The sequence below is a fragment of the Lissotriton vulgaris genome, chromosome 8, assembly GCF_964263255.1.
Source record: "Lissotriton vulgaris chromosome 8, aLisVul1.2, whole genome shotgun sequence".
Taxonomy (NCBI): Eukaryota; Metazoa; Chordata; class Amphibia; order Caudata; family Salamandridae; genus Lissotriton; species Lissotriton vulgaris.
In genome coordinates, this window is record NC_141696.1 from 778,183,937 (window position 1) to 778,208,563 (window position 24,627).

At 42.3% G+C, this 24,627-nt stretch overlaps 1 protein-coding gene across 1 annotated transcript in view; it reads left to right on the forward strand.

Moving 5' to 3' along the window:
- The window catches only part of LOC147697975 (interleukin-18 receptor 1-like), a 543,176-nt gene that overhangs the window by 97,440 nt on the left and 421,109 nt on the right, over positions 1-24,627 (forward strand). The window contains exon 3 of the mRNA XM_086933381.1: positions 3,333-3,513. Coding sequence (XP_086789507.1) covers positions 3,333-3,513 — 181 coding nt within the window. The remainder of the gene's footprint in view (positions 1-3,332; positions 3,514-24,627) is intronic.

Genomic DNA, 24,627 nt, shown 5'->3' on the forward strand with positions numbered 1-24,627 from the left:
ATAAGTAAAGATGTTAGGTCTAGACAAAGACAACACAACAAAAATAGCACCAACTCAGCAATCTATGTAAGTTATTGCATCTAAAACAAATGTATAAGAGAATGATGTGGTTGGAAAGAAGAACCTACTTTAAACATCAGTGGCTATGTGTGAATATTTTTTTAAGTCCAAGGAAGTCATTTTCGGCAGCATATTAGTCGGTTGAATTACATTCATAGCCCCCCAATGGAAAACAGTGTGGAGGTTCTAGACAAGGATAATCACATAACTAACAACAAAACAGACCCCCCTTTGTTTTCATGCTTTATTCAATATACCACCACAATTTATAGGATGGGTTGTTATATTTTATGGAAATAGTTTTTACTGTGGGGCCTTCCTGCAGTACTGTTGATGGCAGTTATTCCCCTCTATTCAAGGTTAAGAATCAAAGTTGGCAATGGATCCAGCTTCTCAAAACACATAAACATAAAGAGAGGTCTTAACAAGGGTGTGTACTATCCCCATCATCATTCAACTTAAGTATGGCTGACATTGGATCTGTCATCTCCAGGGCCAGGTCCTATCTACCAATTATTTCTCACCAAATGATATACATTCTGTAATATGTAGATGTCTTAGTGTTCTTAGATCAAATCATGTGGGTCATCAGAGACTCATAAATGAATCACAGTCCATATTTATGACATGTGTGGCCTAGGGCAATGTAGGAAATCACCTTGATGCACTTCTCTGCATCACAGGGAAATTGCAGGACTGCGCAGTATTTATCCACAATGGCGTCTTCCTGTACTTTCTCTCTGCGCCAGTGAAATTTTGACAGCCTAGTGCCAATGCAGGCACCCTTGCACCATGGTGCAACGGTGTCTGTGTTGTAGGCAGAATTTGTTTTGTGCAGGAAGGGGCACCTTCCTGCACAAATCAAACCTGAAATGTGTTTTCGTCTTTCAATGTGTGCTGTAGAATGCAGTACACATAGAAAGAGTAAAAAACAAGAAGAAATAAATATATTTCTCATTGTTACGGCACTCCTGGGGAGGCATGTCTTTTTGGTGCATTCCCAGGTTTCCAAGTGCATGTAAATCTGGGAAAGCATCAAAACCATGAGAGTTGGGATGGAACACCAATCGCAACACCCGTGAAATGCTTCCCTTGCACAGAGTAAGGCAAAGGAGCGACTTGCGCTACGTTGCCTTAATCCAGATTTAAAAAAACATTTTAAGCCAATCGAAGTAGCTTTGTGTGGCTTCATAAATCTGACTTGTAGGATTGCGTCAATCATATAACACATTGCATGGAGCAAATCTCTCATAAATATGCCCCTACATATCTACAGTATTGCTGATAATCTGGGTACAAATTAGTCCGCAACTAAGATCATAGTCTTTGGCAAACAGAACATTGAAGCTAATAAGGCTTGCACCATGGTTCTCTCTAAAAGCAATGTTTCTGTATAAACATTTGGGAGTCAGGTTAACAGTCAGATGTTCACCTGTCAATTTTAAAAATCAAAAGACTTGGCCATACCCACTGCACTATGTATACTGTATGCCAAACTACTGGCCATCACAGTATAGCCCTGCTAACCTATGGCCCAAGAAGTCTTTGCATCACTCTTTTTTTAACCTACTTTGGATTATTTACAGTGTAAGATCTTTGGAGAATTTTCCATTTTCCCTAGAGCACCTACAAGTCACAAATTGGTTTGGAATTTGGACTGCGCAAGCACGATTGAGCAGGAAATACAGCTTTTCTGCAATATCTTTAGCTAATCAGAAACTCAGAACATGGTTCTTTGAAAGCCGCATTAATTCAAGTAATTCAGTGGAGCTGGAAAAACAGGAACATTTGGACTAAGTACTTAGGGGCCGATCACGATGGCGGGCGGACACAGTTCGCCCGCCATTGCAGCTGCTAAAGGGACTGCCAGCAATAGTTGCGGCGGTTCCACCATATCAATATAGGCAGGCGCATCCTGTATATTTTACATTGGGGCGGTGCTGCAAGCAGCACCCACCGCAATGTAAAATATACATGTTTTGCTTCTACATGCAAAACGTGACAGGCACACGCGGTGCCTGCCACATTGTACATGTAAAAGCAGGTGCACCCCCCACCCTCCCAAAACCCTGGGGCTCTGCAACGGGCCCTCAACAGCAGGAACCGCCAGCCTTTCCATGGCGGCAATGCAGCCATGGAAAGGCTGATCTCGGTCTGCATCGTAATATGGATGGCACTGTCTTCCAGACACCGCCACCATATTAAACACCTCGTGGACCGGAGGAAAAGCGGGGGCGGTCTTTCCATCCGCCAGGGACCCCCCATCTATCATGATATGGCGGGGGGTCTTTGTAGTGACGATGGCGGGCGGATCGCCCCCGCCGGGCCAGTGGTGACCACCGCCAGCCCTGCTGGGGTGATCCGCATGCCATCGTGATGGGCCATTAGATCAGCCCTTTGAGGACTTGAACATGGAATTCACTTGGGAGAATAATCCATCAGAAGTATTTTTTAAGGAGACAATAAATTCCCAGCTGGTGTTTTCCAGTCACGGTGCAGATTTTCACAAATATAAATAATATAGACATGCAGACTTGATATTATATTCCTGTAACACCCTTAAAGTCCAGTATTTCTTCGAAGAGCCATTAAATGAATGATGCTGGCAGGGCATTATCTGAACACATTTCATGCTGTTTGTGCTGATACAATTTAGGGCAGCATGGGGTAATAAACCCATTGATAATCAAAACTGCAGACTACAACAAGGAAACATTTTTGCTTTTTATATGGCGTTAACAAGAGGAAAGGGTAGTGAAACAAATGCTCATAAAACACAGAATATTACCTAATGGATTATCAAGTGTAGTGATGCTTTAAAAGCCTTGATTAAAGACGGGAAACATGCCAGAAGCCTGCTACATTTTTAAATGTCATCAGTTAAGTGCCTATATGCATACATGATTTTAGAACTGCAGATTTGATTATTAATGTTTTTGGCATCATGTCGGCAGTATGGGTCTATATAAACAGTAATGTAGGACGATATGCTGAAAAACACTATATTTTAAAGCTTGAACCAGTGGGGTATTTACGTTTCGCACCATGAATGCAATTAAAATTATGCTGGGATTTGTTACCTTCTTCGTCAACAATCTGTGTGTACCTATTTAAAGTGATATCATTAAACATGAAATTGGGTTCTTCATTTTGGGGATTGCAGTTATTTTAATTAATTCAATATTATATATCATTACTACTACTAATACTAACCCTTGTAAAATGTGTTCTTTTTAATGCTTGCAGAACCTAATTTACTTTATATTCCACAGAAATAATTTGCACAATGCCTCAGACACCCAAAAATCTTTGGAAATACTTGAAGCAATCAAGGATCAATGTTTCACACCCATTTGCCTATTTGAACAATATGCCAGAATTGGACAGTCGGCTATAGTTTCATGTGGAATGGACCAAAACAAAAACAGAAACTACAGTGTTAAATGGTATAAGGTAATTTACGTGAAACAATTATTTGTGATATAACTGGATGGCTTACAAGTGAGAAATACATTTAGGGACATAGCATGTTGCACCATTGGACTTACACAATAGTGGAAATAAATGCATAAATGAGGATAATCGAATGAAAAAAAATCCATACACACACATTTGCATTAGAATAAGATTGCATTTTACAATGACGTTACACTGGGAAATAACTCTTTTCGCTGTCATGATGCCTCTTCAATATGTCTTTGCCTTACTTTACAACTGTAATCCTGATTATCGTGGTTTTGATAAAATACATTATTCTTCAAAAGTACAAATATTATGAACACCTATTTATGTTGTAGGAAAGTAGGATCTGCTTCTTAGGGTTACCCCCATTTTTTGTTTGATGTGATGCTGTTTTTGACTAGTCTGACTGGGATCCTGCTAATCAGGACCCCAGTCTATCGGCCTTCTCCTTAAACTGTTGTGTTCTTTACACCCCAGATTCGAGACAGGGGTACCATTGTCAGTCCCTAGTATATGGTACCCATCTCAAAGGTACCCCAGAAGTCTTCCCTGAGCTGCAGCATGTATTATGCCACCCATGAGGGGCCATTCATGGAACTACAGGCCTGCCATTGCAGCCTGTATAAGTTGATGCATGCACTACTTATGAAAGATATAGGTTTATTATATTTAAGGGTCACTGAACGTAAAACCTATAAGTCTCCTCTCTAGCAAGTCTTTACTATCTTGAGGGCAGTGTGCTTGGTTCTAAGTGAGAGGCTGCCCCTCCATGAGCAGGGCACCCCTGCAGCCTACGAAGTCCATTCTCCTCAGTTGTCAGTGAAGCAGCAGTATACTATATAGAGGGGCATCATGTGACTGCACGATGACCATCTTGAAAACGGCTGCTCTATGATGTTTGGTATCAAACATGTTGTAATCATACTCCCACACAATATTCCCTCTAATTTTTTCCTCTGTGTGCGGCAGTGGAGGGTCTCTGTGCGCTGCAACCATGGTTATGTGCGCCAGGAACCGAACCTCGCGTGTCTGCTGTGCCAAATGCCACTCGTTTTTGGTGCCCTCCTGCCCTCTGTCCCACTCGTTTTTGGTGCCCTCCTGCCCTCTGTCCCACTCGTTTTTTGTGCCATTCTGACCTCTGTCCCATCGTTTTTGGTGCCCTTCTGCCCCACTCGTTTTTGGTGCCCTTCTGACCTCTACCCCACTCGTTTTGGTGCCCTTCTGCCCTCTGTCCCACTCGTTGTTGTGCCTTTATGCCCTCTGTCCCACTCGTTGTTGTGCCTTTATGCCCTCTTGCCCTCTGTCCCATTGTTTTTGGTGCCCTTCTGCCCTCTGCCCCACTCGTTTTTGGTGCCCTCCTGTGTCCCACCCGTTTTTTGTGCTTTTTGTGCCCTCCTACCCTCTGTCCCACTCGTTTTTGGTGCCCTCCTGTCCTCCGCCCCACTCGTTTTTGGTGCCCTTCTGCCCTCTGTCCCATCGTTTTTGGTGCCCTCCTACCCTCTGTCCCACTCATTTTTGGGCCTTTCTGCCCTCTGCCCCACTTGTTTTTGGTGCCCTTCTGCCCTCTGTCCCATCGATTTTGGTGCCCTTCTGCCCTCTGCCCCACTTGTTTTTGGTGCCCTCCTGGCCTCTGCCCCACTCGTTTTTGGTGCCCTTCTGCCCTCTGTCCCATCGTTTTTGGTGCCCTTCTGCCTTCTGTCCCACTCGTTTTTTTTGCTTTTTGAGCCCTCCTGCCCTCTGTCCCACTGGTTTTTGGTGCCCTCCTGCCCTCTGCCCCATTCATTTTTGGTGCCCTTCTGCCCCTTGCCCCACTCGTTTTTGGTGCCCTCCTGCCCTCTGCCCCACTCGTTTTTGGTGCCCTCCTGCCCTATGCCCCACTGGTTTTTGGTGCCCTTTTGCCCTCTGTCCCATCGTTTTTGGGGCCCTTCTGCCCTCTGCCCCACTCGTTTTTGGAGCCCTTCTGCCCTCTGCCCCACTCGTTTTTGGTGCCCTTCTGCCCTCTGCCCATCTTGCCGTAGGTTCGGCTCATTTCCCCAGCCGCTGTAGCCTCTCGTATAAGTATTGCTGATAATCAGAGCCCCTTCACCGTGAAGGAGATGTGACTCATCAGGGCTGAAGGGCTACGGTAGTAACAGGATCGTGGAGGCAATGAACGGTGGAATGCTAGCCACGTCCGTGTGGACTGTGAATAAAGTATCGCCAGAGAAATGCTAAGCAGGTGTAGAAGGCTAGGACGGTTGCGTCCCGAGCTTCAATGAAGTGCCTGTGGCAAAAAGGGAGTGCACCCGATACGTGCGTCAGTAGGTTGTGCGAGGTCCGTAGCCCTTCAGCCCTGATGAGTCACATCTCCTTCACGGTGTGACAAAACACGTGTCGGCTGGCTACTATTTTCTGTATTGTCCAATATTTGATTATAAACAACTTTCATTCACATGAACCTTTGTATCTGGCGTTTTTGAACTTTGAAGCACTAATTTTCTCTCAGCAGATTTACTAGTCCTCACACTAGGACTACAGACTACAATTGCGTGTGCACAGGATTTGTTCTTCTTCCCCTTGAGTTAGGCCTCCCTACACCATCCCAGGGGTTGTTTTTCCTTTTGGGGTTGTGTTCCCCTGTCCTGTTCTGCACCGTGTGCCTACCGTAAAACCATCTCAGCAGCAAGATCACACTGCTCAGAGAGCCACTGCTTCCTGCTCTGTCAACGCAAACCCATTCTCTCTCAAATACCCTGACTCCCTAGGCCTGCTCAGGGGGTCCTATAAGGACCTGTAGGGCAAAAAAATAAAGATAGTCTTTTTTATTTTTAAGTCGCGCGAAACGCGTAGGATCCGCGCATTTCGCAGCCGAAAAAACAAGAAACATGTATTTTTGAGAGATACATTAAGGTTATGTGTTTAGGGGCTCTAAAAAGAGCCCCTGTGTTTATTGAGAGATTTTAGTACCTACAAGTAAGTACCAATGCAGAATCTAAAGTTCATGAGGAAGACTATGTTCCCTTCATCTGTAAAATGTACACCATCTGTCCTATAGATGCCATGCATATTGAAACGCAGATTGTTGTGGTATATGACCCCATTCTATAGTCTCGGAGAAAAGCAGAAACGGATTTATTCACGTTTCCTAGCTTTCTCCATCTGTGCACAAAATTGATTGGACCAGTTCCATTTCTGCCTTTCACATATGTTAGAATAGACAAAGGTAGTTTTGGGGAAAAGTGACATCAATTTTCTAAAGGTGTCCTTCATAGTCAAGTCAAGTCAAAGAATTTATATAGCGCGCTACATACCCAGAGGGTCTCAAGGCGCTTGAGGAGGGGTGGGGAATTACTTGTCAAATATCCACGTTTTAAGTTGCTTTCTGAATGCTAGGTGGTTCTGGGTAAGGCGAAGGTAAGTGGGAAGTGAATTCCAGGTTTTAGCTGCCAGGTAGGAGAAGGATCTACCTCCCATGGTGGTTTTGTTGATGCGGGGTACAGTGGCAAGGGCCTGGTTGGCTGATCGTAGCTGGCGGGAGGGGGTGTAGAAGGACAGTCGTGTGTTGAAGCATTCTGGTCCGATTTCGTAGAGTGCTTTGTGTGCGTGGGTTAGGAGCCGGAAAGTGATCCTCTTATTGACGGGAAGCCAGTGGAGGTTTTTCAGGTGATCAGAGATATGTTCTTTACGCGGGATGTCTAATATGAGCCTGGCTGAGGCGTTTTGGATTCGTTGGAGTTTTTTCTGGAGTTTAGCTGTAGTACCGGCGTAGAGGGTGTTTCCATAGTCCAGTCGGCTCGTGACCAGAGCGTGGGTGACCGTTTTCCTAGTTTCGGTGGGGATCCAACAAAATGTTTTTTTGAGCATGCGAAGAATGTTGAAGCAAGATGATGAGACGGCGTTGACTTGTCTGTTCATCGAAAGTGAGGAATCCAGGATGACGCCCAGGTTCCGTGCGTGGTCTGTCGGGATGGGTGTTTTTCCAAGGGCTTGTGGCCACCAAGAGTCGTCCCATGCGGAGGGGGAGGTACCTAAGATAAGGACTTCTGTTTTATCTGAGTTCAGTTTTAGACGGCTGTGTTTCATCCATTCGGCTACTTCTTTCATTCCTTCATGCAGGTTGGTTTTGGCGGTGTTCGGGTCTTTGGTGAGTGAGAGGATCAGTTGAGTGTCATCAGCGTAGGAGATGATGTTGAGGTTGTGTTGGCGTGCGATGGTCGCGAGGGGGCTCATGCAAACGTTGAAGAGGGTAGGGCTGAGTGAGGATGCTTGTGGTACGCCGCAGATGACTTCAGTGGCCTCTGACTTGAATGGTGGGAGGCGGACTCTCTGAGTTCTTCCGGTGAGGAACGAGGTGATCCATTCCAGTGCTTTTCCTTGGATTCCGATGTTTCTGAGGCGTTGTAGAAGGGTGCTATGGCAGACTGTGTCGAAGGCAGCGGAGAGGTCGAGGAGGATGAGGGCGACTGTGTCTCCATTGTTCAGTAGAGTTCGAATGTCGTCTGTTGCTGCGATGAGGGCGGTTTCAGTGCTGTGTTTTGCTCGGAAGCCGACTGTGAGGAGTCGAGGGATTTGTTGACTGCTTTCTCGATGACTTTGGCCGGGCATGGAAGGAGCGAGATGGGGCGGTAGTTTTTGAGTTCGGTGGGGTCAGCTGTGGGTTTTTTCAGAAGGGCGCTGAGTTCTGCGTGTTTCCAGCTTTCCGGGAAAATGGCGGATTTGAAAGGGGCAGTTGATGACGTCTCGGAGGTGCGGTGCTATGGTGGAGTCTGCTTTGTTGAAGATGTGGTGAGGACAAGGGTCTGTGGGGGATCCTGAGTGGATGGAGTTCATCAGACGGATGGTGTCCTCAGTGGAGATAGGGTTCCAGTCATTAAGGGTGTTTGAGGGGGGTGCAGGTCCGGTAGATGGTTGGGAGGGTTGGTCTCCGGGTTGGTTGTCAAAGCTGTTGTGGATGTCTGCAATTTTATTGTGGAAGAACGAGGCTAGTGAGTCGCAGAGTGCTTGAGAGGGGGTGATGTCGTTAGAGTTGGCCGAGGGATTGGTAAATTCCTTGACGATGTTGAAAAGTTCCTTGCTGTTGTGGGCGTTCTTATCTAGTCGTTCCTTGAAGGCGGTTTTCTTGGCCTTTCGGATCAGTTGGTGGTGTATGCGCGTGGCGTTTTTGAAGGCGTCCTTGGTGCTGGTGGGTGGGTCTTTTTTCCAGGCCTTCTCAAGGGAGCGGCAGAGTTTCTTGGATTTCTTAAGATCATCGTTGAACCATGAGGCCTTCTTGCTGCCAAGTTTGCTTTGTCGCTTTTTCAGTGGTGCTAGGATGTCGGCGCTGTTGGATAGCCAAAGGGAGAGGTTGGAGGCGGCTTGGTCGGGGTTTGAGGAGTGGGCTGGGGGGTTTAGAAGAAGCGATGAGGAGATCTGGTCGATGGTGATTTTGCTCCATTTTCTTTGCAGAGTTGGTTGGGGGTGGTTGTTGGGTTTGGGTTTGTTGTAGGTAAAGTGAACGCAGCTGTGGTCAGTCCAGAGGAGAGCCGAAGTGTGGCTGAAGGAGACATGATTACTGGAGGTGAAGATAGGGTCGAGAGTGTGACCTGCGATGTGGGTGGGGGAAGTGACCAGTTGTCTAAGTCCGAGGTTGGCGAGGTTGTCCAGAAGGGTGGGGGAGTTGCGATCGTTGTTCTTTTCAAGGTGAAAGTTGAGGTCTCCCAGGAGGATGTAATCTTTGGAGGGGAGTGCGTGTGGAGTGATGAAGTCCGTGATGTCCTCACTAAATTGTGCGCGGGGTCCTGGTGGTCTGTAAAGGAGGGTGCCTCTGAGTGTGGTCTTGGGGTCGATGTGGATCTGGAAGTGAAGGTGTTCAGAGTTGGCGAGATTGACGTCTGAGCTGGTTGAGATGCGGATGGATTTCTTATGGACGATAGCGATGCCTCCTCCTGTGTGGTCGGTACGGTCTTTGCGTATGATCTTATAGCCTTCCGGGATGGCAATGGTGATATCAGGGGCGGAGGAGGCGTTCATCCATGTTTCTGTGAGGAAGGCGACGTCCGGAGAGATGGTGTCTAGTAGATTCCATAGGTCAATGGCGTGCCTGTGGACCGATCGGGTGTTGAGCAAGATGCATTGTAGGTGTTTGGGGTCGGGAATCTGAGGTGTGATTGTAGCGGGGTTGTTGACGGAGCCGAAGAATTTGCAGGAGTAGCATGAGAAAGGTCCATGGGTGTGTCCAGGAGCGGCTTGGACGCAGTTGGGGGAGCGGCCGGGGTTAAGGGATAGGAGGGTGGTGGCTTCGTATGTAATGCGGGATGGTTGGACAGTGCGGGGGACAGGGGATCTGGCGCTGGGCGCGGTCCAGGCGCGGACGGGCGTAGACAGGCTTACCTTTGGCGCTTCTTCGGCGCGACTGGGGCGCGATCGCTGCGCGTGAACGCTGCGCGCGGGACCTGCTGTCATATATGGATAGTGGAGGGGGAGGGGCGAGGGCGGCTCAGCTGGGAGGCAGGGCGGGCTACGGAGGAGGACAACAACAACAAAATGGAGGCGGAGGGGTCAGAACGGCAAGAGCGCTTGGGGTAAAACGCAATTTCAGCAACAAAGTCACGCTGGCTGTTTAAAAATGCAAATAAGCAAAGCGGCAATCACAACGCAAATTCAGCAACAAAGTCACGCTGGCAATTAAAAAAATGCAAATGAGCAAAGCGGCAATCAGAACGCAAATTCAGCAACAAAGTCACGCTGGCAATTAAAAAATGCTAATAAGCAAAGCGGCAATCAAAGCACACAGCAGGCAATAGATAATGATCAGATTCCAGTCCAATGCGCTGCACAACGATACCAAAGTCACAGGGGAGCGACCACTCAGCTCGGAGGCGAAGAGCGAGTCACGAGCTTCCAGGTAAGGGAGCACTGTTTGTTGTCTGTGGGAGGGCGGCTCAGCTGGGAGGCGGGGCGGGCTACGGAGGAGGACAACAACAACAAAATGGAGGCGGAGGGGTCATAACGGCAAGAGCGCTTGGGGTAAGACGCAATTTCAGCAACAAAGTCACGCTGGCTGTTTAAAAATGCAAAATAATTTCCAGAGCTACCCCAGTCAAAGTGCCTAGGTCATTGCCACCACAGTGCACAATTATGAGGTCAGGGTGTTGGAGATGCAAAAAGGATTTAACCAATGGCATCAATTGGTGCCACTTTAACCCTCTCTGTCCAATCCATTTAATGTCTACATTTGGTAAACCTAGGTCTTTGTGAATTCCTTTGTGTTCTGCGTACCTTTGGCTCCAGAAAATAAAGCTGTGTCCCACGATCCACACTCTAAGCATGTTGAAGGGAGGTGTGGATGCACTCAGATGGTCTGTAAATGAAGTGGCAGTTTGAAAACTAAGCTTTTTCTAAAATGGTGGATAAGATGCAGTGTTGAAAAAAGAAAAGAAATGGTTGGTTGTTTGACAACATTCTACTCTGAAAACTGGGGTGCATGTCTCGGTTTTTTAAAAGCATGACTCTCATTGGTTATCAGAAAGTGATTGAAAAGAACATTACATAGGATAAGCTGGTATTTTGAAAAGTCAAGCACACTTGCTGTTTTCATTAGCAACATTGTGTGATGAACTTTTGACCTGTGTGTTCAGTTAACTGTTTTATGAAGTGTTTCTCTGGTAACAGGCAGAAGGCAGAAATTCGGTAGGGTTCAAATGTATGTCATTTGGAAAGGATTGAAATGTCTAACCAATAGAAATGTGTGTTTGGTTTTGAATTAATGTGGGAAGCAATGTGGTTTGATGCGAAGGTGTATATGTGTTGAAATTGAGAGGGAAACTCTGCCATTCTATGCTTCTGTTGAGAGGTGTTGAAAACAGAGATTCTGAATAGGAAAATCTGCTGTGTGACTGACATACTTCTTATTCTACAAAACGATTGGAAAGGTGAGTTATTAATTTGTGAGGGAATGTATGTGGTGCATTTTGTTTTTAATCAGACTAATGTGTTTGTCCTGGTAAGGTGTAGAGAATACTTTTTTTTCTCTAGAATTTTATTGTGAGTGTGTGGGCATTTAGGAATCACTCTGAGAGAAGCATTTTGGTAGTAAGTGTGTTTCCCGACATGTAAATGGTTAAAAACGTATTGTGTTCTCACATTTTGGTAGAATTAGAAAATAGTCATTGGTTTTGTGTTTCCAAAATGAGTTTAGTATTAATAGTAAAATGCAGTTCTGAAATATATGGAATGTATGATTGATGTTTTTGCAGACAAATAAGTACTTGTAGTCTTGAATTGACACTTCCACCGGTATGATTTCTTACACTACCCAAACACCACTGCACTACTGTAAACCCTATATCTACCTCCAGCATGACTACTTACACTACATATTCACCACTTTATTACCCTAAACCTTAAATCTACCCAGCAGAACCTCCTACACTTCCCAAACACCAGTTTATTTCCTAGAACACTACCCTACCACGACCCCCTATACTACACAAACACCACTGCACTACCTTAAAGCCTAAAACGCTATCCCTAGCGTGATCTCCTATGGTACATAAACACCACTGCACTATGCTAGAACACTACCCCAGTATGACTCCCTAGACTACCTAATCACCATTTCACTAGTGTAAAGCTTAAATCTATCACAGCAGGATCCCTTACACTACCCAAACACCAATATAGTATCTTACTACTGTATTTATAAGAAATATTGCTATTTGTCTAGAATCACACAGTGAGTCTTTGCATTTAGGAATCACTCTAAGAGAAACATTTTGGTAGTTCATATGTTTCCTGACATGTAAATGGTTAAAAACATATTGTGTTCTCATATTTGGGTAGAATTAGAAAATAGTCATTAGCTATGTGTTTCCAACATGAGTTTAGTATTAATACTAAAATGCAGTTCTAAAATATATGAAATGTATGCTTGATGTTTTTGCAGACAAATAAGTACATGTAGTCTTGCAGTGAAACTTCCACAATTATGATTTCCTACACTACCCAAACACCACTGCACTACTGTAAATCCTTAATCTACCTCCAGCATGACTACTTACACTACTTATTCACCTTTTTATTACCCTAAACCTTAAATCTACCCAGCAGAACCTCCTACACTTCCCAAACACCAGTTTATTTCCTAGAACACTACCCTACCACGACCCCCTATACTACACAAACACCACTGCACTACCTTAAAGCCTAAAATGCTAATCCTAGCGTGATCTCCTATGGTACATAAACACCACTGCACTATGCTAGAACACTACCCCAGTATGACTCCTTATACTACCTAATCCCCATTTCACTACTCTAAAGCTTAAATCTATCATAGCAGGACCGCTTACACTACCCAAACACCACTACAGTATCCTAGTACTGTATTTATAAGAAATATTGTTATTTGTATAGAATCACACAGTGAGTCTGTGCATTTAGGAATCACTCTGGGAGAAGTATTTTGTAGTTCATGTGTTTCCCGACATGTAATTGGTTAACCACGTATTGTGTTCTCACATTTTGGTAGAATTAGAAAATAGTCATTGGTTATGTGCATGCTTGATGTTTTTGCAGACAAAGAAGTACATGTAGTCTTGCAGTGACACTACACCCAGTTTCATTTCCTACATTATGCAAACACTGCTGCACTACTGTAAACCCTTAATCTACCTCCAGTATGACCACCTACAGTACCAAATCACCAATTTACTACATTAAACCTTAAATCTAACCCAGCAGAGCCTCATATAGTACCCAAATACCATTTTATTTCCTAGAACACTATCATACCAAGACCCCATACACTACACAAACACCACTGCACTACCTTAAACCCTAAAACAATATCCCTACCATGACCCCGTATACTACATTAACACCAACGCACTACCCTACAACACTACCCCAATACGATCTCCTACACTACCCATTTACCAATGCACTACCCTAAACTCTAAAACACTATAACAGCACAACCTACTACAGTACCCAAACACCACTGCATTACCCTAAACCCTAAATATACCCCCAGTACAACCACGTACACTACTGAATCACCAGTGTGGTACCCTAAACTCTAAAACACTACACTAGCAAGACCCACTACAATAATGAAACAGTGTTACACTACCCTAAACCTTACCTTTACCTCAGCATAACATCCTACACTACTGAAACACCACTGCACTACCCTATAACAGTACCTCAGCACGACTCCCTACACTAGAGAAACAACACTGTACTACTGTAAATTCTAAATGTGTACTGTTGCAAAATCATATTGATTGTTTATGTACCATGTAGTAATCTCTTTACTAAAGTGAAAGTGATCCAATTATGTATTCACTCGGAGTCTTTCCTTATAGTGTTGGAATCATTTAGTTTATATGCATATAGTGCTTCAGGTTCCAGTGTTATGGAGTGCTCCAAACTGCTATGCATTTTGTATGTAGTGCTCTTATCACCTTCAAAGTTGTGCTTCAGGCCTACAGTTTTTTAGTCGGAATTTGTATGAAATGTGTTTGTATAGTAATAAAAATGTATAATTTTTTTTAAGTTTTTAAGAAATATTTATTTGTGTTTATTTTTTTAACAGATAGTGTTTATCATCATTAAAATGAAGTTATCATGCCGCATGAAGAAAGAAGAAGAAAACAAGAGAAAAAGAATATTTATTTGAAAAAAAGTCAACCACAAGTATTGGAAGACCAACATAATGTGACTAAAAAGACAACAAACTCTGGTAAGATTATAAAAGACTTCATAATAAACATTACTAGATTCAGGAAAAAAAGGAAATATGCAAAGAAGTGAAAATGTTCCAAGAACAAAAAAAGTGCTAAGAATAGGAAAGGCAAAAAAGGCAATGTAAAAACAAAGGATACAACTTATAGTAAAAGTAGGGAAAATCAATATAAAGAAATTTGCCGAAAACTATTTTACAACAGAGTTGTCCATAATTTAATGAAACACACAAAGAAATATAGAAAGAGAACACAATTTTATAAAAAGAAGAAACATATGGAATTCATTGTTGAAAAAGCTTTTGAAGTAAAGAGAAGACTCTTAATTTTAGTATTGAAGAGTATTCGATCACTAGATAAACCAATCCATTTAATAAAGGCCAAAAGTAAGAGAAAAAGAGTAATTAATAAAACTAATTTTTGGGATATTTTTTTAGGGCAATGGAAACATAGTTCAAGTTCTGAGCCTTTTTTAATGTAGAGAGGTATTTACAGAGCAATAATTTGTTGCATGCAGTTGACATCTGTGGTCGAGCTCATGAGGTTAGATATGGTTGTGCAATTGAGAAAGAGAAAGTGGTTCCCAGAAATGCAGAAGAAATGATAACTGATGACGTTCTAGGCAGACGTCCTAAAGCCCCAGTGTACACTTGGGATTGTTGTATCATTTGTAGTGTACAACAAGAATCTATTGATAAATTACGCAATTTCTTACAAGCAAATTGTAAAAAACTTCTTAAACAAAAGATTAAGTTGGTGCAAGGACTAGACCCTTGCAGAGTGAGAAAACATACTGGTTTGCAAGATTATTCTCTTTCTTGTCTTTCTTGGAAAGTATGTCAAAGTATTTTTCACCTTTTCAGGATGTTGGCAGTACATCATACTCAAATGCGGATGTTAGTGAGAAGGTTGTATTATGCAAAAAGCCCAGCACTAAAGTTAAATGAGTTGAACAGTGCTCTTTGCGAGGATCAGTATCAGATGTGAAAACGGTTTTTGATGATATTGAGTTTTGTTACTTTGGTCCTGAAGAAGAGAGTACAGAAACTGAGACATTAATAGAAGAAAATGTTGTAGAGAATGTTGAACATACTTGTACAAAAAAAATTGAAAATGAAATTACAAAGTTTAAGGTGATTTCAGGTGAAAGGCCAAATTGTTTCTCGTATTTGTTATCGCCGAACTCACTACAAAAATCAGACTAGGAGTGTTGATCTGTATTTAAAAAGTGAAAAAGAAAATGATGATACTTGGAAGGAATTTGCAACTTATTTGTTGGTAGAGAATTGTTTTGATTTGGGTTCTGATCAGCGTATTTGTAAATATTGTTATAACAAATTAGATGAGAATAGAATGCCTGCTAGAGCTGTGCATAATAATTTAGAGTTAGTTGCTTTTCCTCCAGGAATGACAGATCTCAATACCTGTGAGTCTATTCTCATCCAATGTGTGCACCCGTTTCAGGCAATTGTTCGTATGGAGCCTAAGACAGGTAAATTGCCTCCCTCAGATTTATAAAGAGGATTAAAAGGAAGAGTGGTGTATTTACCGTTCGATTTAAAGAAAAATATTGAAACTATTGGTGTAGACAGTGTAGAAAGTGAACCACTAGTTATTCTTGTTAATGGTTTGCCAACTAAGAATAAGAAAATCTGGCAGGAGTTTGTGGATGTTAGGAAAGTACAAAAGGCAACATTGTATTTGATAAAAAAACAATAAATACTATAAGAATGTTTATATAGGAGAAGAAGAAATAGTTTTAGCAGATGATACTGAAACTTCAAGTGGACAAATTGAAAAAGTGGATATGTTTAGATGTAAAGAAATCTATGAACATTACAGTTTGCGTTGTCCCATGAGTGTATGGAAAGAGAGCTTGTAAGATCGTTGTTTTCAACAGTTGTTCCCAACTGGAAAAGGAGGACAATATGATGAATGTCCTGCGCAGATTCCTGCATCTGAATATCGGACAACAAGGTTATATGCAGAAGATCCAAGATTTTGACAATGTGTCCCTTATATATTTCATCTTTTGTTTGAAAGTGGCTTGTCTGGACTTTCATATGCAGTCAAACATATTCTAAAATCTGGAATGCATCTGCAAAATATATCTTCAAAAGATTTTATGGATAAAGTACACATGAGAGATGATAATCTAGAATCTCAGCTCATTAATTTGATGGCATGTCAGCGTGGGACTAATGAATATTAGTACCGTCGCCATGGAGAACTGAAATGTATGCTACGGAACTTAGGAACTCCAACATGGTTCCTTACCCTGAGCTGTGCTGAGTACGCTTGGGATGATTTCCTAGAATTTCTTTGAGAGGCAAATTCGAATATAAAAAACATTGAATACAAGACACCTGGAAAATTGTGCTCTTTGTATCCTTTTAATGTATGCAGGTATTGCAATCATAGTTTTGAGGCTACGATGTCTTTTATCTGCAATAAAAAAAATCCTACTCTTGGAGAAGTTCTGGATTTCTTTTGGAGAAAGGAGTATCAAGCAAGAGGTGCTCCTCATATACATATGATGTTATGGATAAAGGACTCTCCCAAATTGGGAACAGATGTGGATGGTACTGTTTTGAGTTTTATTGAGCATGTGCTGTACCCAAAAGCACAGAAGAAAACAACTTAAGTCTTATGATTCTAAAACCACAGATATGGAAAATACTGTTGACGAAAGTACAAATCTAAGGATAAGTTCTACACCAAATGTTGTTTTGAATTTCCATGTCCTGAAATATCGAAAGGAAGAGTGAACAGTTTTATGTCATCTTTGCGACAGACTTTCACAAGAAAGTCTCCAAAAAGACCTACAACTTAAGAAGAAATGAAGAGTCAAAATACATAAATGACTACAACCCATTAATTTTGTCCATGTGGAATGCTAACATGGATGTTCAATATGTTGTGGACAATTCCATTGCTGTTACTCGATATGTAACATTTTATATTACAAAATCAGAAAAGACAGAATTGAAAGAAATGTGGTAAGAGATTTCTCACGAGAAGACTCTAAGTAAGAAATTATACAGTTTCAGTTTGAAGATGTTATCGCATAGAGAAATCGGAGTATATGAATGCTCAGATCAGTTATCATCTGCAAGTCTATACTCCAAATCTAGAAGAATCATTTATGTGAGTTCAGGTCTTGCAGCAACGCGAAATCGAGCACTGAAATTTGTACAAGAAATTGAATATTTAGCAGAAAGAGATCCAGAAAGTACAGATATTTTGAAAACGAATATGTTGGACACATATCACCCAAACAGAAGTCATCATCTTGAGAGCATGTGCTCTATGAAGTGTTGCAAAATTTCATTTTTAAACGGAATACTACAGAGAACATCAACGATGGAAAATATGGAGTCATTGGTTCCCGAAGGATGTTTGGTGAAACAAACGAAAGGAAATTTGATTAAACACAGGAAGCTGAGTTGTGACACCGCTGATAAAAGGGAATTTTACTATTTAGCTCTTATACAACTATTCAAACCATGGCGTTCGGAACTGGAATTACTTGGAGATTTCCAGAGCTATGAAGATTCCTTTAATGCTTGTAAAGATAGCATACAATGCAGTGCTTTTGCAAATTATGTGAAAATGTTGAACAATGAAATTGATCAAGAAGCTACAATTGCAGCTGAGATTGCTAGAGACAGTTCTCAAGACAGTTAAAGTTCTGCTTCGCTGAGTCAAGATCCACTAGGACAACCAATTGTTGAAAATGAAGCAGCAATCGCCATGAATGAGGTAGAAACACCAATGTATCAAGCTCAAGAAGATGTAATAAACTTAGGAAACTTGGAAGAAAAACTAAATGTTGAGCAAAAAGAAATATATGAGCAAGTGAGACAACAGATTGACCATGGATTACTTCATGAAAAGAAAGATGCTCATGCACATCATTTCAACCTATCCGAATGTACGTGAATGGACAAGCTGGAACAGGAAAACATTTTTTAATTAAAGTAATTACAACTTATCTACAGAAAACAACTGATTCGCATTTGTCTTGTGTTGTCACTGCTCCAACTGGGTTCGCAGCACACATTAAAGGAATTACTTTACATTGTTTACCAATGCTACCAGTAGAGCATGAAAACAAATTGGAATACCATAAGCTAGCTGGAGAAGCTTGTTGTGAAGTTTCAAGAGTCTTGAAGATAATGTAACTTCTCATTGTTGATGAGGTAAGCATGGTATCAAACTCAATGCTTGCCTTTGTTCATTTAAGAATACAGCAAATTCTTAAAACAGAGTATGACGTGTTATTTGGAGGAAAACACGTCATAGTTTTTGGAGATCTACTGCAACTGACTCCTGTAAAAGGACAACCAGTTTTTAAAACACTTGCGCATGAAGACACCAGAAAGTCTCTGGGTAGTGTTGGAAACGTGAACCTTTGGTCATATATTTTAAATACAAAGAACTGATTACAAATTTGCGACAGGCAAAATATGTTGATCATAGAACTATTCTCCAAGATATAAGAATTGGACTAATGACAGAACATGGCAAACAAGCTTTGGAGACTCGATTATTTTTTAATTTGTTTCCAAATGAAAATATAGTTCCTGAGAAAATATACATGGAAATTGCAGAAAAGTAATCTGTAATCTGCTTAATGCCAACACTGGGTGAGTATTCTACATTCAATTAACAACTTTTGAAACTGTCAGTCAGTTAGTCAATCACTTTTATTCGATTAATAAAAATCAGAAAAAGACACAAGATACAAGTAATCACAATGAATACAATACAACGATACATATGAATACAATCAATTACAAAGATAAAAGGTAAAGACATATCAAATTTAAAATGAACATATCTCATGTGTTCAATAAAACATTTAAAAAATATAAATATTTCCATTTAAAATTCAGCTTCAAAGTTTAAAAAGCACCAAGGCTACTAAGATCAATTGATTGCAATGAGTCTGGGTCGTAGATTAGAAGTCTTCTTATTGATTCGAACACCTGCCACTAAGAAGCTTGCCACATGAAATGTTATGTGCGCACTAGATAAAAGTTGTAAAAACAGGAGTGCTGGCCTGACCTGTAGAAAGCCCACCTCCCGTAAGATAGGTAACAAATATTTTTTCCTAATCAGTGCATAGTGTTCACAGAACATAATCAAATGTAGTGTGTCCTGTATATAAAAGTGATCGAAATCGCATGGATTAGCATTTATTGGAGTATCCCAATTAGGATAAGATCCCAACATAAAATGTATCAAATTGAGACGGAATCTAGTTAGGAGAAAATGATGAAATGGTCTAGTTACAAAAACAAGATAGGGTTCAGGACCTGGAACAGTTATAAGTGCATAGTTCCTTCTAACAAGTGGTTTTCTTATCTCTAACTCCTCCTGCTCTGTCATAAAGAGGTTTACCAGTGCGCATTTTATCTCTAAGACATCCTCTTTTTTTATGCATTCTGGAAAATGAAACAACTCAATGCGCCCCACACTCATAAGCATTGCTTTAACATAAACCAACCATGGGCTCTTTCCAGAGAAAGACAGTCTTTAAGAATCAGGTGATTTAGGGAAATTTCCTGGTTCAGCCATGTTTTTAACCAGCAAATTACGGGTGCGGATTTTATTAAGTCTGTCACATACCCCATACCTAGCTCTGAATGTATTGTGAAAGTGGGGGTGGACTGGGGAACAGAGAGCAAAGATCTAAAAAATGTGTTCTCCTCCTTCTGGATGTTATCAGATTTGCTGAAACCCCAAATAGCTGAGCCATAGGAGGCTATAGCCAAACATTTGGCTTTATATACTTTAAGGATAGCCTCCATTGGTGGGGCCCCCATCCTTTTAGCAAAGCTGAACAGGGCTGCAGCCGAACGTGCTACTGCGTTCCTTTTTTATTTGTGTTGTGGACCCCAGGTTCCTCTATCATCAAAGATGACCCCCAAATAGATGAAAATTGGAACCCTCTTTTCTTCTTTACCTGTGCAAGAAAAAGTCATTTGTTTCCTTTTTCTGCTGGTCGGTCCGACAATCATGACTTGAGATTTTTTAGTATTAATTTTCAGGTCTAATGAGGTCATGAAGTCTCCGAAGGAAGCCAATAGTCTATTAAGGGCCACACCTGTGCGTGCCAGGAGAACGGCGTCGTCTGCGTACAAGAGGACCGGAATATTGGTCTCCCCTGCACGCGGAACGTCCACCGTTGAGACAGCCAGGGCTGGCTTGAGGGCATTTATATATAATGTGAAGAGGAGGGGGGCAAGGATGCACCCTTGCCGCACCCCCCTCTCCGAATTAAAGTGGCTGGTGCACCTCCCCTCACGAGTGACTCTGACAGAAGCCTGTAATCCGCAGTGAAGGTCGTCTAAAAAACCAACCAGTGGTGGGTCTATGCCCATGTCCAAAAGGACCCTCCACAGCCTCGACCTGTTGACCAGGTCGAATGCTGAGGAGAGGTCCATAAAGGCCATGTACAAGGACCCCTCCTTCACAATTGTATATTTGCTGATAAGCATTTGAAGATTTAGTCATTGATCCAATGTACTCCTTTTAGCCCTAAAGCCATACTGGGTGTTAGACAGGGTTCCTCTGCCTTCTAGCCAAGATGTCAGTCTACCTAAAATGACTCTGCCCAAGATTTTAACGACAGAGTCTATTAGGGAAAAAGGCCTATAGCAGGCAGGATCACCCCTTTGGCCTTTTTTAAAGATTAGAATAATTGTGGACCTTGCCCAGGACTCAGGAATGTTGTTTTCTCTTGAGGCATTAAAAACATTTGTCAATATCTTGGCCCAAAATTTCGGTGCACACTTATATAAGTCCGCAGGGACCCCGTCCGGGCCCGGGCCTTATTTTTAAGTGTCTCATTTATAGCTTTTTCCACGTCTTCCTCCCCAAAGGCCAAAACTGGCCCTACACAGTCGAAAGATAGAGACTCCTGTGTGGATCCCGGGTTTGGCTGGCTATAGATGCTTTCAAAGTGGGCTAGCCACTGCTCATCGGGAGCGATACATTCCACACCTTGATTTTCCACCCCCGGGAAATAGGGCTGATTTACAACCGCCCAGAATTTAGAACTGTCCTGCAGAACTTCATCTGATTGCAGTTCGGTCCAGACCTGTTCCTTAATCTGGGTTTTACAAACCTGAATGGCCTGTTTATATTGCTTCCTAAGGAATGCTATGTGTGCTCTGTTTCTAGGAGTTTCCTTAAGTGCTTTTAGGAGAGCGGAGTGTGCCTTAGTACAGTTTGAGTCAAACCACCTTTTTTCACTTAACCCACCTAGTTTGGATTTATCTGTTAAGTCTATATTCACTTGTTGGCATATTGTATTAAATGCGTTAACTGTCTTGATATTGGAGCAATCATGATCTAGACAAATACCAACCTCTACTTCAACCTTAGCCAAAACATCTTGTAAAAAAGTGACCGGGGTCACTTTGGACCATTTCAACCTCCTGCCCTGATCTCTTGGTAACAGGTTCGTTACACAAGAAGCATGAATGTCTTTAAAATCCAATAACCCCCCCTAAGGCAACTTCTAATGTCACCGGGTTATGGTCACTTAAAGTAGAATCTTCTACCCTTTGGTTTAATACCATAGGCAAAACAAGAGAAGATAAAAAAATATAATCTATAACTGATCTTGTGTCTTTTCCTTTAAATGTGAAGGGTCTAGGCCCATCTACGCAACAGCCTGATTCATAAAGATTGAAGGAGGCCAGGAGGCTCTCCAAAGTCTCCCCTTGTTTCGTATGTTCAAAGTGCGTGGGCAGCGAGTGAGGAGGCCCCCGTTATCTTCTATAGTGCACTCCAATCTGCATGGATGTATATTTAAGTCACCCATGAGGATGACCTCAAAGCTATTGTGTGAAGCTTTAAACATATCTAAAAATTCACCAAGGGATTCTAAGTGTTGATTTGGACTGACAATATCTGGTGAATTATAAAAATTAATGAGTAAAACAATAGGGGAATTAGCGACCATATTCTGATTCACCTATGAGTCTGACTATATATCGCATTGGGCACCGGTTTATATGTAATCAGGCCTTCTTACATTCAACACCACCAGTTTACATTGCGGGTGCTTTTTACTCATAGGAATTTATATAAGCAAACGATTCTGTTGCTCTTTATGGGTCAAGCAGTAAACCAACACGCTCTTTCCTCCCTAAGTTGTGCGTTATCGGGGTTTGGTTGTAAAAAGCAACAACCTTGTCTACACCGTAATACTCTGGGAGTGGTTATGGAGCAATCTAGTCCCCGCCAATATCATACCAGCACACGGGAGTTGTTACAACCGACTAGGCTTGTACCCAATGAAGCACCAGTCCTTGTCCATCTTTTGATTCTTACTGCCTTCCAACATACAGTATTGGCTGTGCAGTTTTGGACCCGATGGGGTGTGTATTTAAGGAAAATTTTTTCTGAGTTTGCCTTTTGGATCGGATTACTTACCGCCGATCGTACTTTTTAATCGGTGCAATCATATATCTCCATGCATTTAAAACCGTGAATCGATTTCGCGGGTGCGCTGTATGTTTCGGAAACGCACATAAACAAACAATTCTCTTGCCCTCAATGGTTGAATATGGACCAATAGGATTGCTCCTGACATCCTGTTGCCCAATCAGGGCTCGGCTTGGTTTTCTGTGGTAATACTATACGCACGGGCTTTTTCTTCACACAACATCAATTCTATTGGACGCGGAGAGAACGAACCAGTTCACAGACATCGAATGGTTCTCTCTCACGTCCGCAGCCGCCGTATATCTCGCGGCCATGTACACATCGTCTTCACCTCCCCCTCGGCTCTCGATACAGAGCGAGGCAACGACGGAGAGGTGAGGACACTGATTTCTCTCATCATTTTTTTGACTTCCTAAAAGATGGGATGAGGTATAGCTGAGAAATAGATGGTAACTCCGCATTTTGGCCAGCAATCTAAACGTAAGGTAGTCTCTCTCTAGAAAATGTGATTTTTTTCACATTATTACAACTTAAATTGTAGAGACTTCCTGTTGAGGCGCAGGCCATCCTCAGTTTATTTGTAGGTGTCTCTAAGGGAGGCGCTGGTCACGTGGGTCCAGTCCAGCTTTTCCGGGGGCTAATGGGTTTTCTGGCACTCACCTTGGAATACTGGTCTGTTCCTTGAGACTGGTGCATGTTGCCCAATATGTAATAATGTCATTTTTACCTTTGACCTCCTTGACTGCCACACTTGTTGTCGCCATTGTTGAGCAAACCATTTTTTGGACTATTCACAGTCTAAATTTGGTTTTTAAATGAAACGTATGTTTTGCTTTTTTTCTAGTGCGTGGCCTCCTTCACTCTGAGCCAGTGCCAGGTGAGGTGAGGTTGTTCCTCCCTACAATTTGGGTGAGTTGATTACCATAGGATTAATCAGTGCACAAGGCACAAATGATAGCCCTTTTGAATAGCAATAATGATTGTCATTTCTATCTATCAATTCTTTACACACAGGAGAAGACACACCATTTTCTCATTTTGAGGATTTGGAGCAACTCAGTAGGTTTCTTACACAGTAAGTAAATGTTGCAGTAGTGCATCATAGATCCTGAAGAAAGCCTATCCAGGCTGAAACATGTCGACCAATTTACATTCATGGTGAATAGCAATTCCTTGCATGCTATTTTTCACTCTGCTTTTAACCATACCACCTTGATGGTCAGACCCAATAAAGTTTTTCAAATGACATCAAGATAGGTATTTTTAGAACACGTGGATTACAAGTTTTTTTCCCTTTCTTTTCTCACAACTTTTCGAGCACTGCAACTTAACCCTCTCAGTCTGCACTTGATCATCTTTATTGGTTGAGGGTCAACATGGTGGTCCAAGTTCTGCTAGCCTTGGGTTGTTCCTAAGGAAGGGCACACTGGATACCACAATTTTCAACCACATAACCTAGATGACGATGCTCCGCTATTGAGCGGGCTGATGGGGATTTTTTCAAGCACTCTTTAGGCTGTCTTTCTAGTCTTCTCTTCTCCTGTGGTTCCACATCCATATCTCTTAGGATTGTTATGTCCCACACATTAACCTGTTGGTTTTGTCTTACAGATTGAACACTTTATAGGTTCCTGTACGCAGACTGTTGGTATCTCTCGTGTTGTTTATTGCTAAGTTGGGGGACAAGGTACCAAGAAGTCTATAAATACGACTCCCCTGAGGCCCTCTCTCACCCTTTGTGTTTTGATTCCGTGTCCTACCCACCTCACCCTTCTCGCCATGATAATAGAGGGGGATATATCGCTTTCCCCGCTTGAGTAGTGTCTGCACCATTCCCTAGATTTCTCCAAGAGATCCTCAGTGTTCTCTCTCCCATTTTGTTCAAGAGGCGGGACCCCGGTTAATACTGCCACAAAGGGGGCAAGCATCAGGCACAAGG